This window comes from Dasypus novemcinctus, chromosome 22, assembly GCF_030445035.2.
Source record: "Dasypus novemcinctus isolate mDasNov1 chromosome 22, mDasNov1.1.hap2, whole genome shotgun sequence".
NCBI lineage: Eukaryota > Metazoa > Chordata > Mammalia > Cingulata > Dasypodidae > Dasypus > Dasypus novemcinctus.
Window position 1 is genome coordinate 53562380 of NC_080694.1, and position 19426 is coordinate 53581805.

The following is a 19426-nucleotide window of genomic DNA, read 5'->3' on the forward strand; positions in this document are numbered from 1 at the left end:
GACCCCTATTTTATACCTTAGTAAATATGGCTGTTTGCCAAGCTCCCTCTTACATTTCATTGAGCTACAGTTGTAAAAGCTGATGGAGTGTGAAATGAAAATGTGTATCACATTTCTAAGCATCATTTGATGTCCTTTCCCCAACACAATTGTTAAGTGCACCAAAAAATTGTATATAGCAGTGACTTAACATACGGGGAAAAAAGATAACTGATATTTACCCAGCTGTGTAATTCCAAAATTGTTTTAACCAATGTATTATTATCTTTTCCCTCAAAATAAATTGCAAGGGCATGTTAATTAAAGTAAAAGAAGTATGGCTTTATTTTGGGAACACTGTTGCCTGTATTATCACGTATTGTGGTGAGAGGCTCTTGCGTCCGGGCTGGAGTGACACCTCTCATGAGCTTGGCCAGTGCACATAAGAAGTGCGTGGGCACAGCGCCTGGCCGGTCAAGGAGTGGAGACTAGACTTGGCCAAAGCCCTGCCAGGCGTGTCATCCTGCAGGACCAGGAGTGAAGGCTAAGATTTGGTAAGCGTTACCAGCAATTTTTGCCTCAAGAAAGAGAGTCTTATGGCATGCATGAGGCCAAAGCGTTTGGACTATTGATTTGGGTGTTTGCATTAAGGGAAACACCAGGCAAGTCTTTTATCACCATTTGTGACTTCATATAAATTGATGAACACTGCTTTACGCTTCATTATTATTTGTCAGCTTTTAAAGATATGCCAAACTCGTTGGGGCCGAGGGGCCTTATGTAATGAATTTGTCCTGGTGTTACTAATGTTTTTGCTGACGATATTAACCAAAACCAGTTAAGCAGGAAGGAAGAGCTTTTAGCGTAGCTGCGAGGTTACAGTCAGGACTCAGGCATTTTGCGCTCTCTGAGCCCTGGTAAAGGTGCTGGACCTCGTGACTGGAGAGCTCCACTCACTCAGTGTGCAGGAGCAGGGCCTCGGGGGCCGAGGAGCCTGGGTCTGTGTCTGGACTCCCCAGTTTACCCGCGGCACTAGGCTCCTCTGGGCGTCGGTCAGCTCACTGTAACGGTGTCTGTCACAGAGGCCGTTAACGGAACCCCTCAGCGGTGTGCGACACCACCGCCTACCCTTCTCCTCACATCTGTAGCATCTAGAAAAAGTATACTCTGAGGACAACATGGTACTAACAATTTTGTGTTACTATCTTAGCCACGATCAATCAGTACAAATTATTTTTGGTTTTTCATTTGTTTTGTTTTTAAGATTTATTTTTTATTTATTTCTCTCCCATTCTCCGCCCTCCCCCTCTCCCCTCCCCCCCCAGTTGTCTGCTCTCTGTCCATTCACTGTGTTCTTCTGTGCCCACTTGTATTCTTTTCAGTGGCACCCAGAATCAGTGTATCATTTTGTTGCATCATCTTGCTGCATCAGCTCTCTGCACTGGGCGGCTCTCCTTATGGGGTGCACTCCTTGCACGTGGGACTCCCCTACATGGGGGACACCCCTGTGTGGCACGGCATTCCTTGCACGCATCAGCACTGGGCGTGGGCCAGCTCCACACAGGTCAGGAGGCCTGGGGTTTGAACCCTGGACCTCCCATGTGGTAGGAGTACACCCTGTCCGTTGGGCCAAATCCGCTTCCCTGTTTTGTTTTTGAGATGTTCTCTATTAGGGTAATCTTTTAAGTGCTAGAGACTTGATGCCATCAGAATTGCTACCTGGGCATTTCCCAGAAAATTGCGGAATTTTCTGGGCATTTTCTGAGTTTTTATAGAATGATAACCTCTCCTCCCTGCAACATACACACTTTGTAAAGAAGTTTAAAAAGGCCAAAGTGTTTAAAAACAAAATATTCCGTTAAAAATCCTTTTCCAGAGCAATGCATTTTCCTAATTGAGATTTTTACGATTACTAAGTATTGGCCTCATGGTCCTTAAGATTTTTTTTTCTCCCCTTGGCCCTGCTGAGCTCTTCTGGTAAAGCTGGTAAGAGGCAGCACAGGCTGGAGAGGAGCCCCGCGGGGCGCAGGAGGTCCCGGCTGTAAGGTTCTGGCTCCTGCAGGAGCAGACTTTATGACCTTTCTTCTGTCACTGAGGTTCCCTGAAACTCACCTGTCTCATGTAAAATGGTAGTGAGGAGGGAAATAGAGAGCACTGAGGACACTTCCAGCTCTAGGAAGAGTCTATGATTGAAATAATTTCACCTGACAAAAATGTAGTTGCATGTCTACCCTGTGGCAGGCACTGAATTCTATCAACGTTCATAGAAATCAGGCCAGGTTCTTTTCAAACAGTAATAAGTAAATGTCTGTAACATGGTGGGAAAGGAAAGCTACAATAAAATCAAAAGGTTACTGCCCTCTAAGGAATTACATTTTAATGGAAAAGGCAAATAAGAATATCTTTTTATGATTCTTCTTTCCAGTTTTATTGGAGGACTGGAAGAAGGGGAGAACAAGAAAGAGATCATTTCTGATTATTTTTAGGGAAGACAGAAACCAAAATGCTGCTTCCAACTAATAGGGAACACTTTTGAACAACTACCACTTAAGAATAAATAATTTCAGAAGAAGGGCACGTAACAGTTATTCATAGACGGCGTCACAGAACTCTAGGGATCAGTCTGTGCAAGGACAGGTCCGCGCTTTCCCACGGTGAGCACGAGGCTTTGTTCTTGGGGTGGAAGAAGCGCTGCGGGAGGCAGCGCTCACTCGTTTTCGTGACGTTCTTGGACCGTCGCTCTCAATGTGGTGCCTGGGCCAGCAGCGCCAGCGTCTTTAGTCAAAATGCATCTCAAGACCCACCCAGAGCCCGGAAGCAGCAGCCCTGGACGGAGCCCACAGCCTGTGGCCAGCAAGCCCTCCAGGGGATACCGACGGACACCAAGTTTGAGAACCACTTCTCTAGGAAAATGACTCTCAATGAAGGAGGAATGCTCGGCAGAGGTACAAGCATTTTTAGTATTATAATGCAATAATTCCAAACTTTTACAGTACCAATTTAGAAGGGAGAGTTGAATAACATCTCCTTGGATTACGATGAAGATTGTCTCTCATCTATATATTAATAGTTCTTCAGGAGAGGGTTATAAAAATGGCAATGATGGGCAAAACTGTGTGTGTGTGTTTACTTAGAGGGACCAGAGGAATAAGAAATTTGGGAAAAAAACAAACACAATTTAAAGCTATTAAGACACTGATATTTTTACCATGCTCTCAGATGGAGCCTAAATTTGTGGAAAGGTGTCCTGTTTATACAGTTGAGGTTTCCTTGGAAAATTGCTATGCTGTCCAGTCATTCCACCTGAGGAAAAACTGTGGATAAACAGGACCTAGTGTCACCTGTACCAAATCCATGACTATTTGGTAGTAAGAAATATGATCTGGGAGCTAGCATCAAAGACTGGGATCAAGGAGGGTTTTGTTTTGTTTCATCTCTATTATAGAAAATTTTCAAGAATACACAAAAGTAGAGAGAATCCCATCACCCCTCACTGACAGTTACCAACTCATGACCAATCTTACGTCATCTGTGCCCTTATCCATCCCCCCCAATCTGTTTATTTTGAAGCAAATCTTGTTCATTGTATCACTTCATTTATCAATATCTCAGTAAACGTGTCTAAAAAATGAACACTCTTAAAAAGCATAATCACAATACATTATCAAATTGAAAAACGATTAACATTAAATCTTTAATATCCAGTGTTCAAATTCCACAATTTTTTTGTTTGAATCAGGATGCAGATAAGGTCCATCCATGTATTGCAATTAGTGTGTCCTGTAAGTCACTTCGAATCTATCACCTCTCCCCTTTCCTCTCTGTCTCTCTTCTTTTTGTTATTGCAGTTTATTTATAGAGGACACTGTCCTGTTGGTCTTGTGGATTCCCCCGAGTCTGGATTTTGCTGATCACCCCGTCTGGTATTATTTAACATGTTTCTCTTCTGCAAGTGTGCTTTGTAAATTAGTCAGATTCCAGTTAGATTTTTTGAAAAGACTTTCGTAGGTGTGTGCACTTTGATTATGAGGCATATGATAACTGGGCTTTGTCTTTATGTTTGTAGCGGCTAGATTCATAACTTCATTAGGAGTTGTAAAATGTTGGCATTGTAATTCTGCCTCTCCTTCATTTCTTAGCTAAAAGTACTTCCAGGCAGAAGAACTTTCTTTTGTCAACTCTCTTGAACCTGAGGTGCAGTTCATATGGAAAAGGCAGGATACAAGTTTGGTGTTTTCCTTCTATTTACCAGTTTTCAGATTTTGAGTGGGTTCCCTAATATCCTCCAGAAGTAACCAGTGTGTTTCTTACTATCATAAACTCATGGATTTTGCATGTTTTATGTGTGTGTATCCATTTCAGTTTTTACTCCTAGGTGATGCTCAAGCTGCTCCGTCTTTGGATGTCGGAAGCTCTTCTGATAGCTCCCTCAATCCTTCCATGTAGCTCCTGAAGTCTTTGTTTCTTTGCTTTCTGATATGACAGGATGTTCCAGGCTCATCCTGGACAGTCCCCATGCCAGGTCTAGAATCAGCCACGTCCCTAAGGAGTCCTGTTTCCTTTTTTTTTAATTCCCCCTCCCCCCGCCCATTGCTTTTTTTGCATGTTGTCTGCTCTCTGTGTCCATTTGCTGTGCGTTCTTCTGTGTCTATTTTCTTTCCCTTCCCACTTGCGGCTTGCTTGCTGTCTGCTCTGTGTGTCCATTCACTACACACTCTTCTGTGTTTTTGCTTATCTCCCTATTTTTGTTGTTGTGTCCCCTTGCTGAGTTGGCTCTCTGCGTCATCTGCAGGCCAGGCAGCACTCCGCAGCACGCAGGCGAGCCCGCCTTCACAAGGAGACCCCGGGACACGAACCCACGGCCTCCCACATGGTAGACGGGAGCCCAACTGATTGAGCCACAGCCGCTTCCTGTTTCATTTTAATGAAAAATGGTTGGGTGTATTGTTTTGTTTTAGGAGGTACCAGGGATTGAGCCCAGGGCCTCATACATGTGAAGCAGGCGCTCAGCCACTTGAGCTTTATCCACTGCCCAGTGAGAGATGGTTTTTTCATTTGTTTTTTGTTTGCTTTTAGGAGGTATCAGGGATCCAATCTGGGACCTCATACTTGGGAAGCAGGCGCTCAATCACTTGAGCTACATCCACTCTCTGAAAAATGGTATTTTGGGACTAAAGTGTTAGGCACCCTTTGCTATTGGGTTTGTCTTGTTTTTTATGCCTTATGGAGGGCAGAACTAGGAAATGCCTCCCCCTCTCCCAATCCATATTAATGCATTCCATTTAAATTTAGGAATTTTCTATCTGGGGCTTCTTGTTTGTCTTGGGTGTTTTTTGTTTTTTGTGTTTTTTTTGCAGTTATTTTTGTTCTTGGGATGTATCCAGTTAGGGATATAGAGATGAATAACAGTTTTAAAGTCACCTATTTAAGGATATTTAACTTATCCATATAGTTATATCAGTAACCCAATACATAATTAGGAACACTTATTTAATTTTGCTTTTGATTTAGGGAATTTTTTAAAATTTGATTTTGTTTCATAATCATGTAAAATAGTTTCATGGTTCCAAAATCAAATCTATAAAGTTCTTTTCTAACCCTGTCCTTTTTATCTTGTTCCCTTATTCACCATTTGTTTTTTGCTTTAATTTTTAGTTTATCCTTCCAGTGTTTTATTTTATCAGCAAATATATATATTTTTATTTCCTCCTTTGATAAATAGACACTTTTCTCTATTTTGCTTTTTTTCATTTAACTATATATAACAATGTCTTTAAAGTTTTCTCAGGTTTTTAAACAGAATACTTGAATGTCTATGTTACTTTCGTACCTGAGCTGAATAATATCACCCTCTATGAATTCTGCAGCTCTTTGGTCAGAGAGAAGGTAGGGAGAGTCACATTCAAGAGACTTCTGGCCTGCAAGGATCAACTGTGACCGATAGCAGGCATGACGCTGGCCAGAGAAATAACAGGCCAGTCCGAGGGGAAGGAATGGTCAGCCATGAAAAGAAAAGGAAGGTCCTGAAGCCAGCACTGGCAGGGAACCAGGGAAGAGAGGACACGCTGGCCAAGGGACTTCAGAAAGTCTAAGGGTCAGTCCTGTTGGAAATGAGTGCATCTTGTTCTCTTGGTTATTTGATTCTTTCAAGTCCCTTTGTTGAGTCCCTGCTCACCTGACAACTTTGTGACTATAATTTGCCTTCCTATGCAAATCCGTGTTCTGTGCTTGCCAGAAGCTCATAAATTGGATTCTGTTTTTCCACCCTGTCTCCTGTGCCCCATCTGTCTGGTCTCCTCTGGTGGGTGCTGAGCGTTGAAGGCCGCGAGCCAGACACTGTGCCATGTTAAACTCACCAAGCAGCAAATGCCACCTCGTGTGGCCTCCTGGGAAATAGCAAGTGGGTTTCTCCCCACTTGGTACCCACCGTCCATTGCCACTGACCACACAATCTGTGCCGCCAGTCTGAGTGGAAGCCCACATCTACTGAGAACTTCCCACGGGCCAGAGGCAGTGCTGGCTGGCTTGGGGGCATTCGTTTATCTCATCCTCACAACAGCCCTGTCAGGTAAGGAACGGGGGTCGGGTCGCAGTAACTCAGTAGAATGACCAAGTTGGAGGTGGGAGAGGCGAGTCAGGTTTAACCCAGGAGGCTTGTGTGCTGTCGTCCTTGTTAACCGGCTGCGTTCAGCTGAAGGGGGACTGGGGCTGTAAGTCTGCCTAAGGAAGACAAGAAAGCAGCACCCTGCTGCCTCCCTCAATACAGAACTAGTTTTACTCCTGCTCTTTCTCCCACTGTGGCCGCGTTATAACTAACCACTTGAATCTCACCATTTCTAAGGTTGATGTGTAAGTCAGCGCTTCTGTGTCTGGTAAAAGATTTTTTAAAACAGAAAAATCCATTCTTTTAATTTTTAGAATTTAGAGGTTTAGTTTTACTCAAAAGTGTTTCTTTCTTTTTCGATTCATTCCTAGCAATTAAGAATTGCTTTAAAGAAAGAAGAGAGGCAGGCTGTCTTCCCGAAAAGACCTTAAGGATTTGGTGTAGGTAAAGCTGGGGTTCAGCTTACCAGCTCCACGCCTGTGACGCTGTACAACTTCCTTCCCTGAACCGCAGTTTCTTCACACGTAAAACAGGGGTAATGACAACCGGGTCACAGAAGGGTAAATTAGATAATGTGGCCAAAGTGCCTGGGCCCTCTGAAGAAGCGATTCGGGAAGTATAGCTTTAAAAAGCGGTGCTTTCCTGGCAGCTCAAACACTTTAATTTTTTAAAGTACTTTGCTTCCTTTGGTTTTCCTTTTTACCATATAACAGAGCAGTTAGGAGCATGGATTATGATTCTGAAGAGCTGAGCTTGAATCCTTGTTCCACCACTTACAAGGATATGACTTGGGGCAAATTACTCAACCTCTGTTCATTTGAGTTCTCTCTTCTGTTAGTGGGAATAATAGTAGTACCTGCTTAGCAGTCAGTAAATGTTGGCAACAATTACTATTTCATTCTTATTTTGTGACACACACAAAGGCAGAATTTTACTTTATGCCGTAAAGGTAAAAACTGCATAACCTTATTTCTAGCGCTATATTCATCAGCCATTTATTCCTTACAAAATGGCAGAAGGAACCAGATGACTTTACAGAGTTTCGCCACATGATAAGATGGCCAAGAAACAGAAGAGATTCAGTAACGATCCCATAGCACTGGCTGTCCTTGCTGACTGGTATTTCCTTCTCTTATCCTTTCTGTTCCTCTTTTAAAGGGGAATATTCTAGAATGGAGACCTTAACCTATCATTCTCTTTCTCACAAGTGAAGGGAAGGTGTCCCCAGGGGGCCTGGCTTCCACCCATTTCTCATCTATTGGGACTTGGATTCTAATAATGGGTCCACCTGAGCAAGAAGATGGCTCAGCACCAGCCCAGCAGACCGAGGGAAAAGGAAGCAGATGTGTTAAGGGGTGGTATGGTTTGCCTCATTACCAGAGGGCCAGCGGGACATTCAGGTATACTGAGTTTTATATACAAACTATCCTGTATTTTCAGAGCTTTGACCCTTAGTCAAGCAATGTTCAAATGCTTTCCTGTCCACCTAACATTCATTTCCAGAACCACTAAAGTGAAAGGGTCTATTAGTTCAGGGCTAGATTTAAAAGCACATGAAAACTACATTCATGAGGTTAAGAAATGGCTTAATAATTAAGTTAAAACAGTTGAGGGTAGATCTAATTTCAAACAGATCAGTTAACCGTGTTAGAGGCAAATGAGGGTCTGTTCCTGCCTATTTTTCCTTCTACCCCAAGATATTGGCTTCAATCCCAAGGACTTTTCTAGTTCTTTTTCCCCAACTTTTAAACTTCCTCATTGCCTTTATGGTACATTGTTGTCACAAAGAATTAGAACTATAATAAATTTAGTATTTTGTGCATTGTTTTCTTTTGTGTTGCATCTAATTAATTTATTTGAAGACCCATTAGGACATAGTTAGGTTTCACAATCTAGATACATGACTTTTATTCTATGCTGCTGAGCTCTATTTGATTGGGCACTGTAGCTGAACTAGTATGATCATGTCAGTTCAAAATGTGTTTAGTATGTTTACAATACCTTTTAGCAACAATTCGTGTACCAATTTGATTACCATCTGAAGTATCATCAGAGTGAGCTGGTGCTAAACAATTACCTTTCATTTTGCTTGCACCACTAATTGTGCAACCAGTGATGATAATCCCCTCCTCCTGAAGGTGGTAGCTGGGACATAGTGAGGGAAACCGCAAGCATCAAGGTCCTCACTGCACCTTGATAATACCACCACTACCATTTAGTGAGGCTCTACTCTGTGCCTGTAGTGAGGCTTTTTACATGTATCCAGCCTAGGCTAGGGCAGCTGGGAGGCACGGGAGGGGGTGGGGGAGCTAATCTTTCAAGCCACAGTGACATGTTCTTACACTATTGCAGCAGTTTGATGTTATTGATGAATTCCAAAAAGAAATACTGGATTATGTTTGTAAATTGATCTTTTCCTCTGGGCATATTAGATTATGTTGGATTCAGAGGTTTACTTGGTTAAGTAATCAGGTAAACCTCTTGTGCCAGTAGGGCATTCAGGCCCACCCCTTGCTGGGTGGGGACTCACAGATAAAAGACATGGCGAAGAAGAGAGTTGGAGGGTTCTTAATGTTGGAGTTTTGATGTTGGAGTTGGATGCTGAAGTCTTAAGCTGGAGCCCTGGGAAGTAAGCTAGTAGTGGAAGGAGAAGCAAGCCCTGGAAAGAAGCAAGCCCAGGAAGAAGCAAGCTCTGGGAAGAGAGGAACCCTGAACCCAGACAGAAACAAGACCATGGAAGGGAGGAACCCAGGAAGCCTGAACCTTCACAGATGTCAGCAGCCGTCTTGCTCCAACACATGAAAATTGACTTTGGTGAGGGAAGTAACTTATGCTTATGGCCTGGTATGTGTAGACTCCTACCCCACATAAATACCCTTTATAAAAACCAACCCATTTCTGGTATTCTGCATCAGCACCCCTTTGGCTGACTAAAGCAACTGCTCTGCACATTCCCAAAGAGGCACTACAGAGTGGGACTGGGCTGGCATTTTCCCAGTTCCCTCTATACCCTCGCCCACATTGGGGGTGGGAGATGGAAGGAACACTGAGCTGGAGACAAAGGCACAGATAACCAGAACAAGGAAGGGCTGCGGGCAAGAAAAAAGGAACAGGCCTCCTGAGTCTGAACTGCTCACATACAGAACACGCAGGTGACGCCTGGCTTCTGAGGGTGTGTGCCCACACCAGCTGATGGGACAGGTCTCCACAGGGTGCTCAATACTGGAGAAGAATGAAGGAGTATGGTCTTGGCCTTTCAGGAGATTTTAATCTGAATGTTCTGCTAATACGATTATTCTGCTCTGGTCCTTAGGGGGAGGGACTGGGGTGAGAGAAAGGGTCTCAGGAAGGCATACTAGCTGCCTTGTGCGACAGAATTGTTCCTGTGGTTAAAGTTTAATGGATGATTTTTACCAAGTCAAAATGAATTCATTAAGAGCAAGAAGTATTCTTCCCATGAAAGCTGGAGAAAGTAGAAAAAGCTTCCTTAAGCAAGCCAAGGCTGATTCAGAGAAACTGAACCCAAAAGGTGATCTCAGACCGGCCTTCTACCCCTGCAAGCTGGGGCGAGGGAGATTCCAGGAGAATATTCTCTCCTGTGGTAATGTGGTCCCAGGTGCCCAGAACTGCTCTGTAGTCCCCTCATTTTGACCACATTCCTGCTTCTTAAAATCTCTCCCTCTTCACTCTGTCAGCCAATCATTAAAGCCAAGGGCAACGACACATCTTGGTTTCTCTGGCACAGTCTTGGTTTACACCTGCGTCCTGGTGTAACTGTAAGACTGCCTTTTTCCCACTCCCCAGAGTATTGCAGTTTGTTTGATAATGTATGTGGTCATCTTCTCCCTTCCTAAAGGAGGCCCAGCACTGTACCAAGCACTGTCTGGAATACAGGAGTCTAAGACGTGGTCCCAGGCCTCAAGGAAATGAAAGTCTAGGGAAGGCAAGATATGCCCTATGAGACAAAACCCATAATAGACCAAGTACCAAATTGGAGAGCAATCATATACAGCGTTAGAAGATAGGCGAGCTCTGAAGAGCTGAGTTGCAGACAACAGAAAGCAGTTCAAGGAAGCGGATATGGCTCAAGCAATTGGGCTCCCGTCTACCATACAGGAAGTCCAGGGTTCGGTGCCCAGGGCCTCCTAGTGAAGGCAAGCTGGCCCATGTGGAGTGCTGGCCTGCACAGAGTGTTGCCCCATGCAGAGAACTGGTGGAGCAAGATGATGCAACAAAAAGAGTCGCAGAGGAGAGACAATAAGAGACACAGCAGACCAGGGAGCTGAGGTAGAGCAAGAGAATGATCGCCTCTCTCCCATTCCAGAAGGTCTCAGAATTGATTCCCTGAGCCACCTAATGAGAATAGAAACAGAGAGCAGATAATGGGGGAGGTGGGGAGAAATAAATAAGTAAATAAAAATCTTTAGAAAAAAAGAATGAAAGAAAGCACTTTGGCTAAACAGGAAAGGATTTATAAAGGGATACTAAATATTTCACAGCATCACTGGAAGGGCCGGGGCGCAGACTCTTTGTTGAGTTTTCCAAAAGTATGAGCTCCTATGTCGTTCTGGATGTTGTTTCTGAAAAGCTTGGAGGGGCAGAGCCCCAAACCCTTCCTGCTACCCCGCGAAGCTTACAACCCCAGCTCGCGCCTCTTGTGTGCTGTATCTGACCGGTGGAGCCGGGTTTCGGGTGGTACCCTAACAGCAGGGGAGGCTAGGGAGGGTTCTGGGAACCTGTGTTAGTAAGGCAGAATTTATGGCATGGGGAGCTGCCAAAATGTGGAGAAACAATTACTTACTCAGATATGTGCAGAAGGAAATCTCTCAGTGTGAACGGAACAAAACTGAAGTGACAGAATACACCGGAACACATCTGGCTTTATTTGGGCATCCATAAGCAAATGTGAGCTGCTGGGAAATAATGTTTCCCATGAGATGAGTGGGACCTCTGGGTTTTGAAGTAAAATAGAATAATTTATACTGAACACATCAGAAAAGAAACACATGTCCCACATATATCGGCTGTGCTTCAGTCACAAAATAACTCTGAAATCTCAGGCTTCTTTTCTAGTACCATTTGGTGGGCAGTTTGGATCTGGGGTCCGGGTTGGCTGGGGGGCTCCATGGCTGGAGAAGCCCGCAGGAGCTCCTCCCGCCGCAGCGCGGGAGTGGCGTGTGGAACGTCTCTTCACAGCCACTGGCCAGAACGCGTCATGCACGCGCACACACACACACACCAAACACCACCTCAGCAGGCTGGGAAAGATAGACCTCTGTGTAAACCTGAAGGAGACCTGGGTAAGCACTAGCTTTTGAGCACGAGTGTAATGCAGCAAGTCCTGTGTAGGAGTAAAAGCTCCCGGGAGCAGGGCCACCCCATCTGTTCGGGCCCTAGCACAGCATCTGGCTCAGAGTTGGTGCTCAGTACTTACCCGTTGAATGAACTTGGCTTTCACCGATCTGCTGGGTGGGATGGATGGATTCTCCACCAGAAGCAGGAAGCTGAGAATACATAAGAGGCTGCAGTCTTCTGTGACTTCAATCTTGGATCATACTGTATTCTTAGAAGGTTAAAAATATCACTGTCAAGCCACTCAACCTGTCTTTGAAGTCATGTGGAATCCTGATAAGCAGATTGCAAAAAAGCCCCTTTCTAAACTGATAATGTTGCAAATTTAAATTCTTTTCATGGGAACTCTAAGGCTGATGTTTTAGAGCAGGGCATGCTTCTAACCATACATTTAGGTTTTTTCTCCTTTCTCATGAGAAAGCAGCATCCTATTTCTCCTACCACACTCAGAGAGTTGACTTTGAACTTTTGCCTAAACTAACAGAATTATGAGTATCTTTGTTTTCTAACACAATTTGCAATGTTTTCAATTTAAAGTAGTTTTAGAAAAGCAAATTCTCACCTGTCCCTCTGCGTTCCCAAAGCCATTCTATAAAGTTAACTGAGAAACATAAATATTCAAACCATATATCAAGGCAATGGTTGTGACTGTAGGTAAACCTATAAAAATAGCTGCTGTGCCTTCCAGATTCACCACCTGTTGAGACAGCAGTCCAAAGGCCAAACAAAGCAAAAAACCACAGCAGACTTGATCGATCAAGATCAGCATTTTCCTTTCACAGGCCACTTACTCCAGGGCTTCCTTCTTGCAAACATTCATTTAAAAAATAGAGTACCCCTTAAGCATAGGAGCTTTGGGTCAGGCTGTGTAGGCTTGGAATTTGGGCTCTGCCCCTTCCTAGCTGTCTGATGACTGGCTGCTCACTCACCCTTCTAGAACCTTTCCTTATCCGTAAATTGGGGGTGATAGGACGGTTCTGACAGCCCAGTGAGCCAAGGCACCCAGCACAGCAGCTGGCATGCGGTAAGCGATGGCGATGCGTGTGGTGCCACGTTGCTGGCATGGTACTACGCAGTGAAGACGGGGCCTGGTTAACCAAGGTGCTAATGATACCATGGGCAAACGTGACGTTTTGCCAAAATCATGGGAAAGAGACCTTGGTTTCAGGCATTTATAAAGAATAGTTGCCTAAATGCATACTTGGTGATAGTGTTTTTAAGTTGCCCCTTTTCATCGATGTTGAGTGGCTGCGACTTTGGTTTTCCTTCATGTGAGGTCAGTACCTCTGAACAGGCAGAGAACATCTGTGGTCTAAGACAGCCGTTTCCACCACAGACAGGTGTTTTCTTTTTAAATACTCTTCTGGAAGGTGATTTTTCTTGCCCCTTACTATATTATCTGAAAATAAATACTAATCATCTGCCTGTTCTCCTCATCTCCCTTATATAAGCTTTGAACCATCTAGGGTTTCCCATAGTGCTCCGAGTGAGCCGGAGTCCCCCGAGGGCCTGCAGAACCTGTGTGACCCCCACCGCCTCTCCGGCCTCCCCCTCGGCCTGGTCCCCTCGGGTGGGTGGCCCAGCCGCACTGGCCTCCGTGCTGTTCCTTGAATGCACCGCACCAGGTGGGCCCCCGGGGAGGGCTCGTCCCCTGGGATGTACTTCCCCAGGCGTCCACACAACAGGGCTGCCACCTCCTCGGGGCTCTGCTGCAGCTATCACCCTACCCATGACCCTTCCCGAGCAGCACGCTAGGCCAGTGCCCCCAGCCGTCAGCACCCAGGGCCCCCTCTCCCTATCTACTTTCCTCCACAGGACTTGTCACCACGAGGCGTCACAAATGTTTACATTTGGGGAAACGGACTTGGGCCAGTGGTTAGGGCGTCCATCTACTACATGGGAGGTCCACGGTTCAAACCCCAGGCCTCCTTGACCCATGTGGTGAGCTGGCCCATGCGCAGTGCTGATGCACACAAGGACTGCCCTGCCACGCAGGGGTGTCCCCCACGTAGGGGAGCCCCACACGCAAGGAGTGCGCCCCGTAAGGAGAGCCACCCAGCGCGAAAGTGCAGCCTGCCCAGGAATGGTGCCGCCCACACGGAGAGCTGACACAGCAAGATGACACAACAAAAAGAAACACAGATTCCCGTGCCGCTGACAACAACAGAAGTTGACAAAGAAGACGCAGCAAATAGACACAGAGAATAGACAACAGGGTAGTTGGGGGGGAAGGGGAGAGAAATAAATAAAAAATAAATCTTAAAAAAAAAACCTTAGAAATTAAGAGGTGGCTCCAGTGCCAAGGAGAGGGGAGATCACTGGGTCCTCCTGAAGAAGCGAGGTTGCTAGAGGCAGCCTAGAGACTTGATGTCCTCGGGAAGCCCCAGCCCAGGGCTCTTGAGCCCCACAGCCTGGGGCCACTTTTCCATCTGGTGGCCCATCCATCCTACCCCAACCCTGCTGAAGTTTCTAACTAAAGCACAGAAACAGTGACAGAGGCTTGGGACTGGCACACATCTGCAATGGTTTCTTTCATCCTGGTGATACACCATGGAGTGGAACAGCTGGGCTGTAGGGTGTGCACAGCTTTCACGTCACTAGGTAATGCCCTACTGGTTCCCAGAGTCATTCTGTTGATTGATCCCACCCACAGCAGCGCTGAAGTGTTCGGGCTCCTGAGTCGCACCCACACTCGATACTGTCTGGCATTTCACTTTTCGCCAACACGTGACTTGGATCTCACTGTACTTTAAACTTGGCATTTCTCTAATTACAAATGAGGTCGAGCCTATTTTTAAATGTTTGTTAGCCACTCAGGTTTCCTCTTTAGTGACGTGTCTGTAAGTCTTTTGCCCATTATTGTCTATTGAATTACCTTTTTATTGATTTGCAAGATTTCTTTACATATTCTAAAGCCAGCTATAGTGAAGCAAGCATATTCTCCTGGTTTATGACTTGTCCTTTACCTTCTCTTTGTGGTACCTTTTTTCAAGTGTGTATGTTTTTATGATGTGATTGACAAACTATTTCCCTACCTTGTGGTTATAAAAATTTTCCTCCCATATTGTCTAAATTTTTCCTGGTTTTGCTTTTCCCAGGTAAAAATATTTAATCTACCTATAACTGGTTTTTGTGCATAGTTGATAAGGCTCAACTTTCATTATTTTGTGTGTGTATAACCAATTGTTCTAGCAAATTTTATTGAAAGTGTATCTTTCCACTGTTATAAATCAAGTTTCTACACACAAGTATCAATTTCTAGCCCTCTACCTGGTATCTTTTGGTAGCAGTTATCTATTGCTATGTAACAGATTATCTCAACATTTAACAGCCTAAAACAAACATTTATTATCTGCTTCTGTAGGTCAGAAATTTAGGCACAGCTTAGCTGGGCCTGCTGCTTAACGCCTCCGAGAGGCTGCGGTCAGGTGTTGGCCAGGCACGCAGTCTCATCTGAAGGCTCAGGGGAAGGAGGATCCGCTTCTAAGCCCACATGCATTGACAGGATTCGCTGCTCAGGCGGCTGAGGCTGGAGGCCTCCCGCAGAGGTCCCTCCCCAGCTGGCCTCTCCCCAGGGCAGGGCACCGCGTAGCGGCTGCCTTCCCTCAGAGCAGGCGCCAGACGAGGAGAAAGCTGGAAATACACTTAACTTCAGAAGTGATACCCTATCATTTAGGTCATGTACTATTAATTAGAAGCAAGCCAGTCAATTCAGACCATGCTCAAGGGGAGGGGGTACACCAGAGTTTGAATACCAGGAGGCCGGGTCATTGGCAGCCAATTTAGAGGCTGGTTTCTATACTTTAAGCTAAATAATTAAATATTTTAATATTAATCTCCTCCCAGTTACTTTAAGTGACTATCAGGATCTTTATTCATTTATTTCTTAAACCTTTCAGTACTTAAAATTTCATATTCAAAATAGAAATTGAATGGGCATGGCTTAAATATTTGGAAGAACAACAGTGGAACTGTGGAAGTGATAGGAAAATAGGTAAAGATGTAAACTTTCTTCAGATGGTTGAGTTTAATGTAAATATATGTAAGTATATACCATGTAATTTTTCTTAACTGGCTTATCTGCATTTTCCAAGCTGAATTACCATCCTGGGGACCTACATATTTTCCCATTTTAGTTCATCAATTATGAGGTGACTTGAGACAGAAAAAAGCACCCAACGTCTCCTTTAGTCATTTTATGCAGTTCATGGGGCTCAATGATCTAAAACTGTATTTCCATTGTCACTGAAAATGATACTTAGAACAAAATGAGAGGATTGCCTTGTAATAACAGTTAACATCACACATGGCTTCTTTTTCATTGAAAATGCAAACCAGATATCTGCCAACAAACTCATGGTTACCTAATCAGAAGAAACCCTCAGGAGTAGTTATTCCGAGTTGAACTGATTACGTAAAGATTACATTTAATACACGCAGTTGTTATGTTGGGCAGCTTCCTATATGCAGTCCATGGAATGAGAGTGGTTTCAGTTGTGGATTAAGATCTTATCAAGGGAAGTGGACTCAGCCCAGTGGTTAGGGCGTCCGTCTACCACATGGGAGGTCCATGGTTCAAACCCCAGGCCTCCTTGACCCGTGTGGAGCTGGCCCATGCGCAGTGCTGATGCGCGCAAGGAGTGCCCTGCCACGCAGGGGTGACCCCACGTAGGGAAGTCCCACGTGCAAAGAGTGTGCCCCATAAGGAGAGCCGCCCAGCACAAAAGAAAGTGCAGCCTGCCCAGGAGTGGTGCCGCACACACGGAGAGCTGACACAACAAGATGACGCAGCAAAAAGAAACACAGATTCCCGTGCCACTGACAACAACAGAATCGGACAAAGAAGACATAGCAAATAGACACAGAGAACAGACAACCGGGGCAGGGGGTGGGGGAAGAGAAGGGAGAGAGATAAATAAGTAAATCTTTAAAAAAAAAAAAAAAAGGATCTTATCGAAAGGACTTCATCAGTAAAGCATCCTGACGCAATTCACCTTTTCTTTCTTCAGCTTTGCCACACCTTTGGAACAGCTTAGTTTACCTAAAGCTTATCTCCAGCCAGTAACTTGGAATAGATGAGTTCAGATTTCTGCCACGATGAGAAACACTGTGATCAGAGGCTACAGCGTTCTAAGTGAGCCTGCTGGCTCCCTGTTTGTGTTGAGGCCTGCTGCGTGTGTGTGCTCACTTGTCCACACATCTGTGGGAGATACTTAGCTAGCAATTCCTGGGGTCCTGTAACTTAATGAGAGACTTACATGACAGGCTCTAAAGTAATTTCCCAACTTTGGCCCATAATAAATAACTTGGGTTTTCCTTAAGCATGGCTAGTAAAGAGAACCTTCTCTATGCTCCTTCTCTTTGGAGAAAAAAGAAATGTTAACAATAAGGAAGAAGTAAAAATAAATCTCCAGATAAGTCATTAAACCTCTGATTACATATCTTTTTGGCAAAGCATGCAACCTCTCATTGTGTGTGTGTGTGGAATTATAAACCAGTGACAGTGCACTGCTGTTGGCAAAGATTTTCATACTGTATTATTAATTCTACATCTGATTCTGATAATCCTGCATTCTTGGAGCTTCCATTAACAATGATGATGGATAAAAACATCAGATTCTTCTAGCTTCTTCCTCCCCTTATTTTGGTAAATGTAATAGGCTAAGAATTAAGAAAATATAAGCTCATTTGAATGGACAGCTTAAACATTTGGTGCTTAAAGCTTAAGAAAGCCTAAGAAAGAGGAAGGCACTGAGCGCGACACCTCCCAGCTGAGGGTGAGAGGCAGCAGGAAGGCGGAGCAGTGCCGCTGGCCACGCCTTCCCATCAGGGCCATCAGGAGGTGATTCTTTAAGCTTAAAGTTTGGAGATTAAAATGAAATTATAACAGAGGTAGCCTTCTGACAGGAAAATAATTTTGTGTTCAAAGCATACATCAAAATCAGGAGATTGAGGTTCTTTTCTGGTAGAATGCTGCACTATATAATGTATGAGTTAAGACAGTTTTCTTGCACTGGGTTTCAGTAGGTTTTCTGTATAATCTGTATGTTCAGGTTCAATGGGGAAAAGAATCCTGAACTCTAGCTGGTCTTGAGATACGAGTTTTCAATTTTTAATTCATCCCTGTTAGCGTGCACTTCAGGATCTCACAGGGCCTCGGAGCCATGAGAAAATTTACACATAAGAAATGTTTTGAATAAAATAACATGACTTTAAAATGCTGTTTGAACTAAAGTAAGGGGGAAATGGAAAAGAGAAATGAGTTTATATGGCTACGAGTTTCTGAAAAAGAGTCTGGAGGCTGGCAGAAGGATTGCCCTCATGCACAACTGAGCAGAGTCAGAGAGACAGATAAAGCAGATACAACCTCCAGATATCGGTTCCTTTGAGGGCTAAAGAGACCCATGGGAGTTATGGTCATGGCCGATGGGGTTAACTACCAGGTCAGATGGCCCCTTTTTGGAACTGGTGTTTATGTGTGATGAATTTGGACTCAGATGGGATCTTCCTTCATAAGACTTTCATGCTAATGTGCTGGAGGTGCAGTTAACGTTGGGGTTTAAGATATATTTAGGGGATTTGAATCTCTGGACTGACAATGTGATAGCCAGGTCCTGAGCCTCAACAGACTCCAGCACCTACAATATGATTTATTGGACTTACCACACTCAGCTAAGATGGAGTTGAAGAAGGACAACCACCACACCATGGAGCCTAGAGTGATTACAACTGAAAGTGGGAGGATTGCATCCAACATCCATGTGGAATCTGAGCCTCCTCTTGACATAGAGGTGCAATGGACACAACCAATCCAATGTCCACATAGAAGAGGTGGCATTGGATTGGGAAACGTGGACATGGTGGCTGATGGGTATGGGGAAAGGCAGGAAGAGATGAGAGGTGGAGGCTTTGGGACATGGAGCTGCCCTGGATGGGGCTTCAGGGGCAATCACCAGACATTGTAAATCCTCACAGGGCCCACTGGATGGAATGGAGGAGAGTATGGGCCATGATGTGGACCATTGACTATGAGGTGCAGAGGTGCCCAAAGATGTACTTACCAAATCCAATGGATGTGTCATGATGATGGGAACGAGTGTTGCTGGGGGGGGGGGGGGGGGGAGAGGTGGGGTGGGGGGGTGGGGTTGAATGGGACCTCACATATATATTTTTAATGTAATATTATTACAAAGTCAATAAAAAAAAAAATAGAAAAAAAAAAAAAAAGAAATGTTTTGAATTCATTAAAGAATTCAGAGCTTAAGAGTTTTCCTATTTCTTGTCAGATGAAATCTGATCTTACAGAAGGTAATGATTTTAGGTGATGGGTACATGCCGAGTTTTAAACTTTTGATAGGATTCTCTCTTTTTCTTCGGTGCAGTTCAAGTCAGAGGGTTGGACATCCAAGAGAGAGGGTCACGGACACCATGGAGGGACACATCCAAGCTGCTCCCGTAGCACAATCATTCAGGCTGTAATCTGAAATGCAT

The 19426-nt window shown here is 44.6% G+C and overlaps 1 protein-coding gene across 8 annotated transcripts in view; it reads left to right on the forward strand.

Moving 5' to 3' along the window:
* Window positions 1-19426, forward strand: part of CDKAL1 (CDKAL1 threonylcarbamoyladenosine tRNA methylthiotransferase) — a 696475-nt gene that overhangs the window by 667617 nt on the left and 9432 nt on the right. The window contains exon 16 of one of the 8 annotated variants that reach the window (XM_058285306.2): window positions 2405-2919. The exons of 6 other annotated variants lie outside the window; for them this stretch is intronic. In XM_058285306.2, coding sequence (XP_058141289.1) covers window positions 2405-2455 — 51 coding nt within the window. In that variant the 3' untranslated portion in view covers window positions 2456-2919. Of the gene's footprint in view, window positions 1-2404; window positions 2920-19426 lie in introns of those variants that run through there. One more of the 8 variants, XM_071210995.1, reaches the window with a different exon arrangement.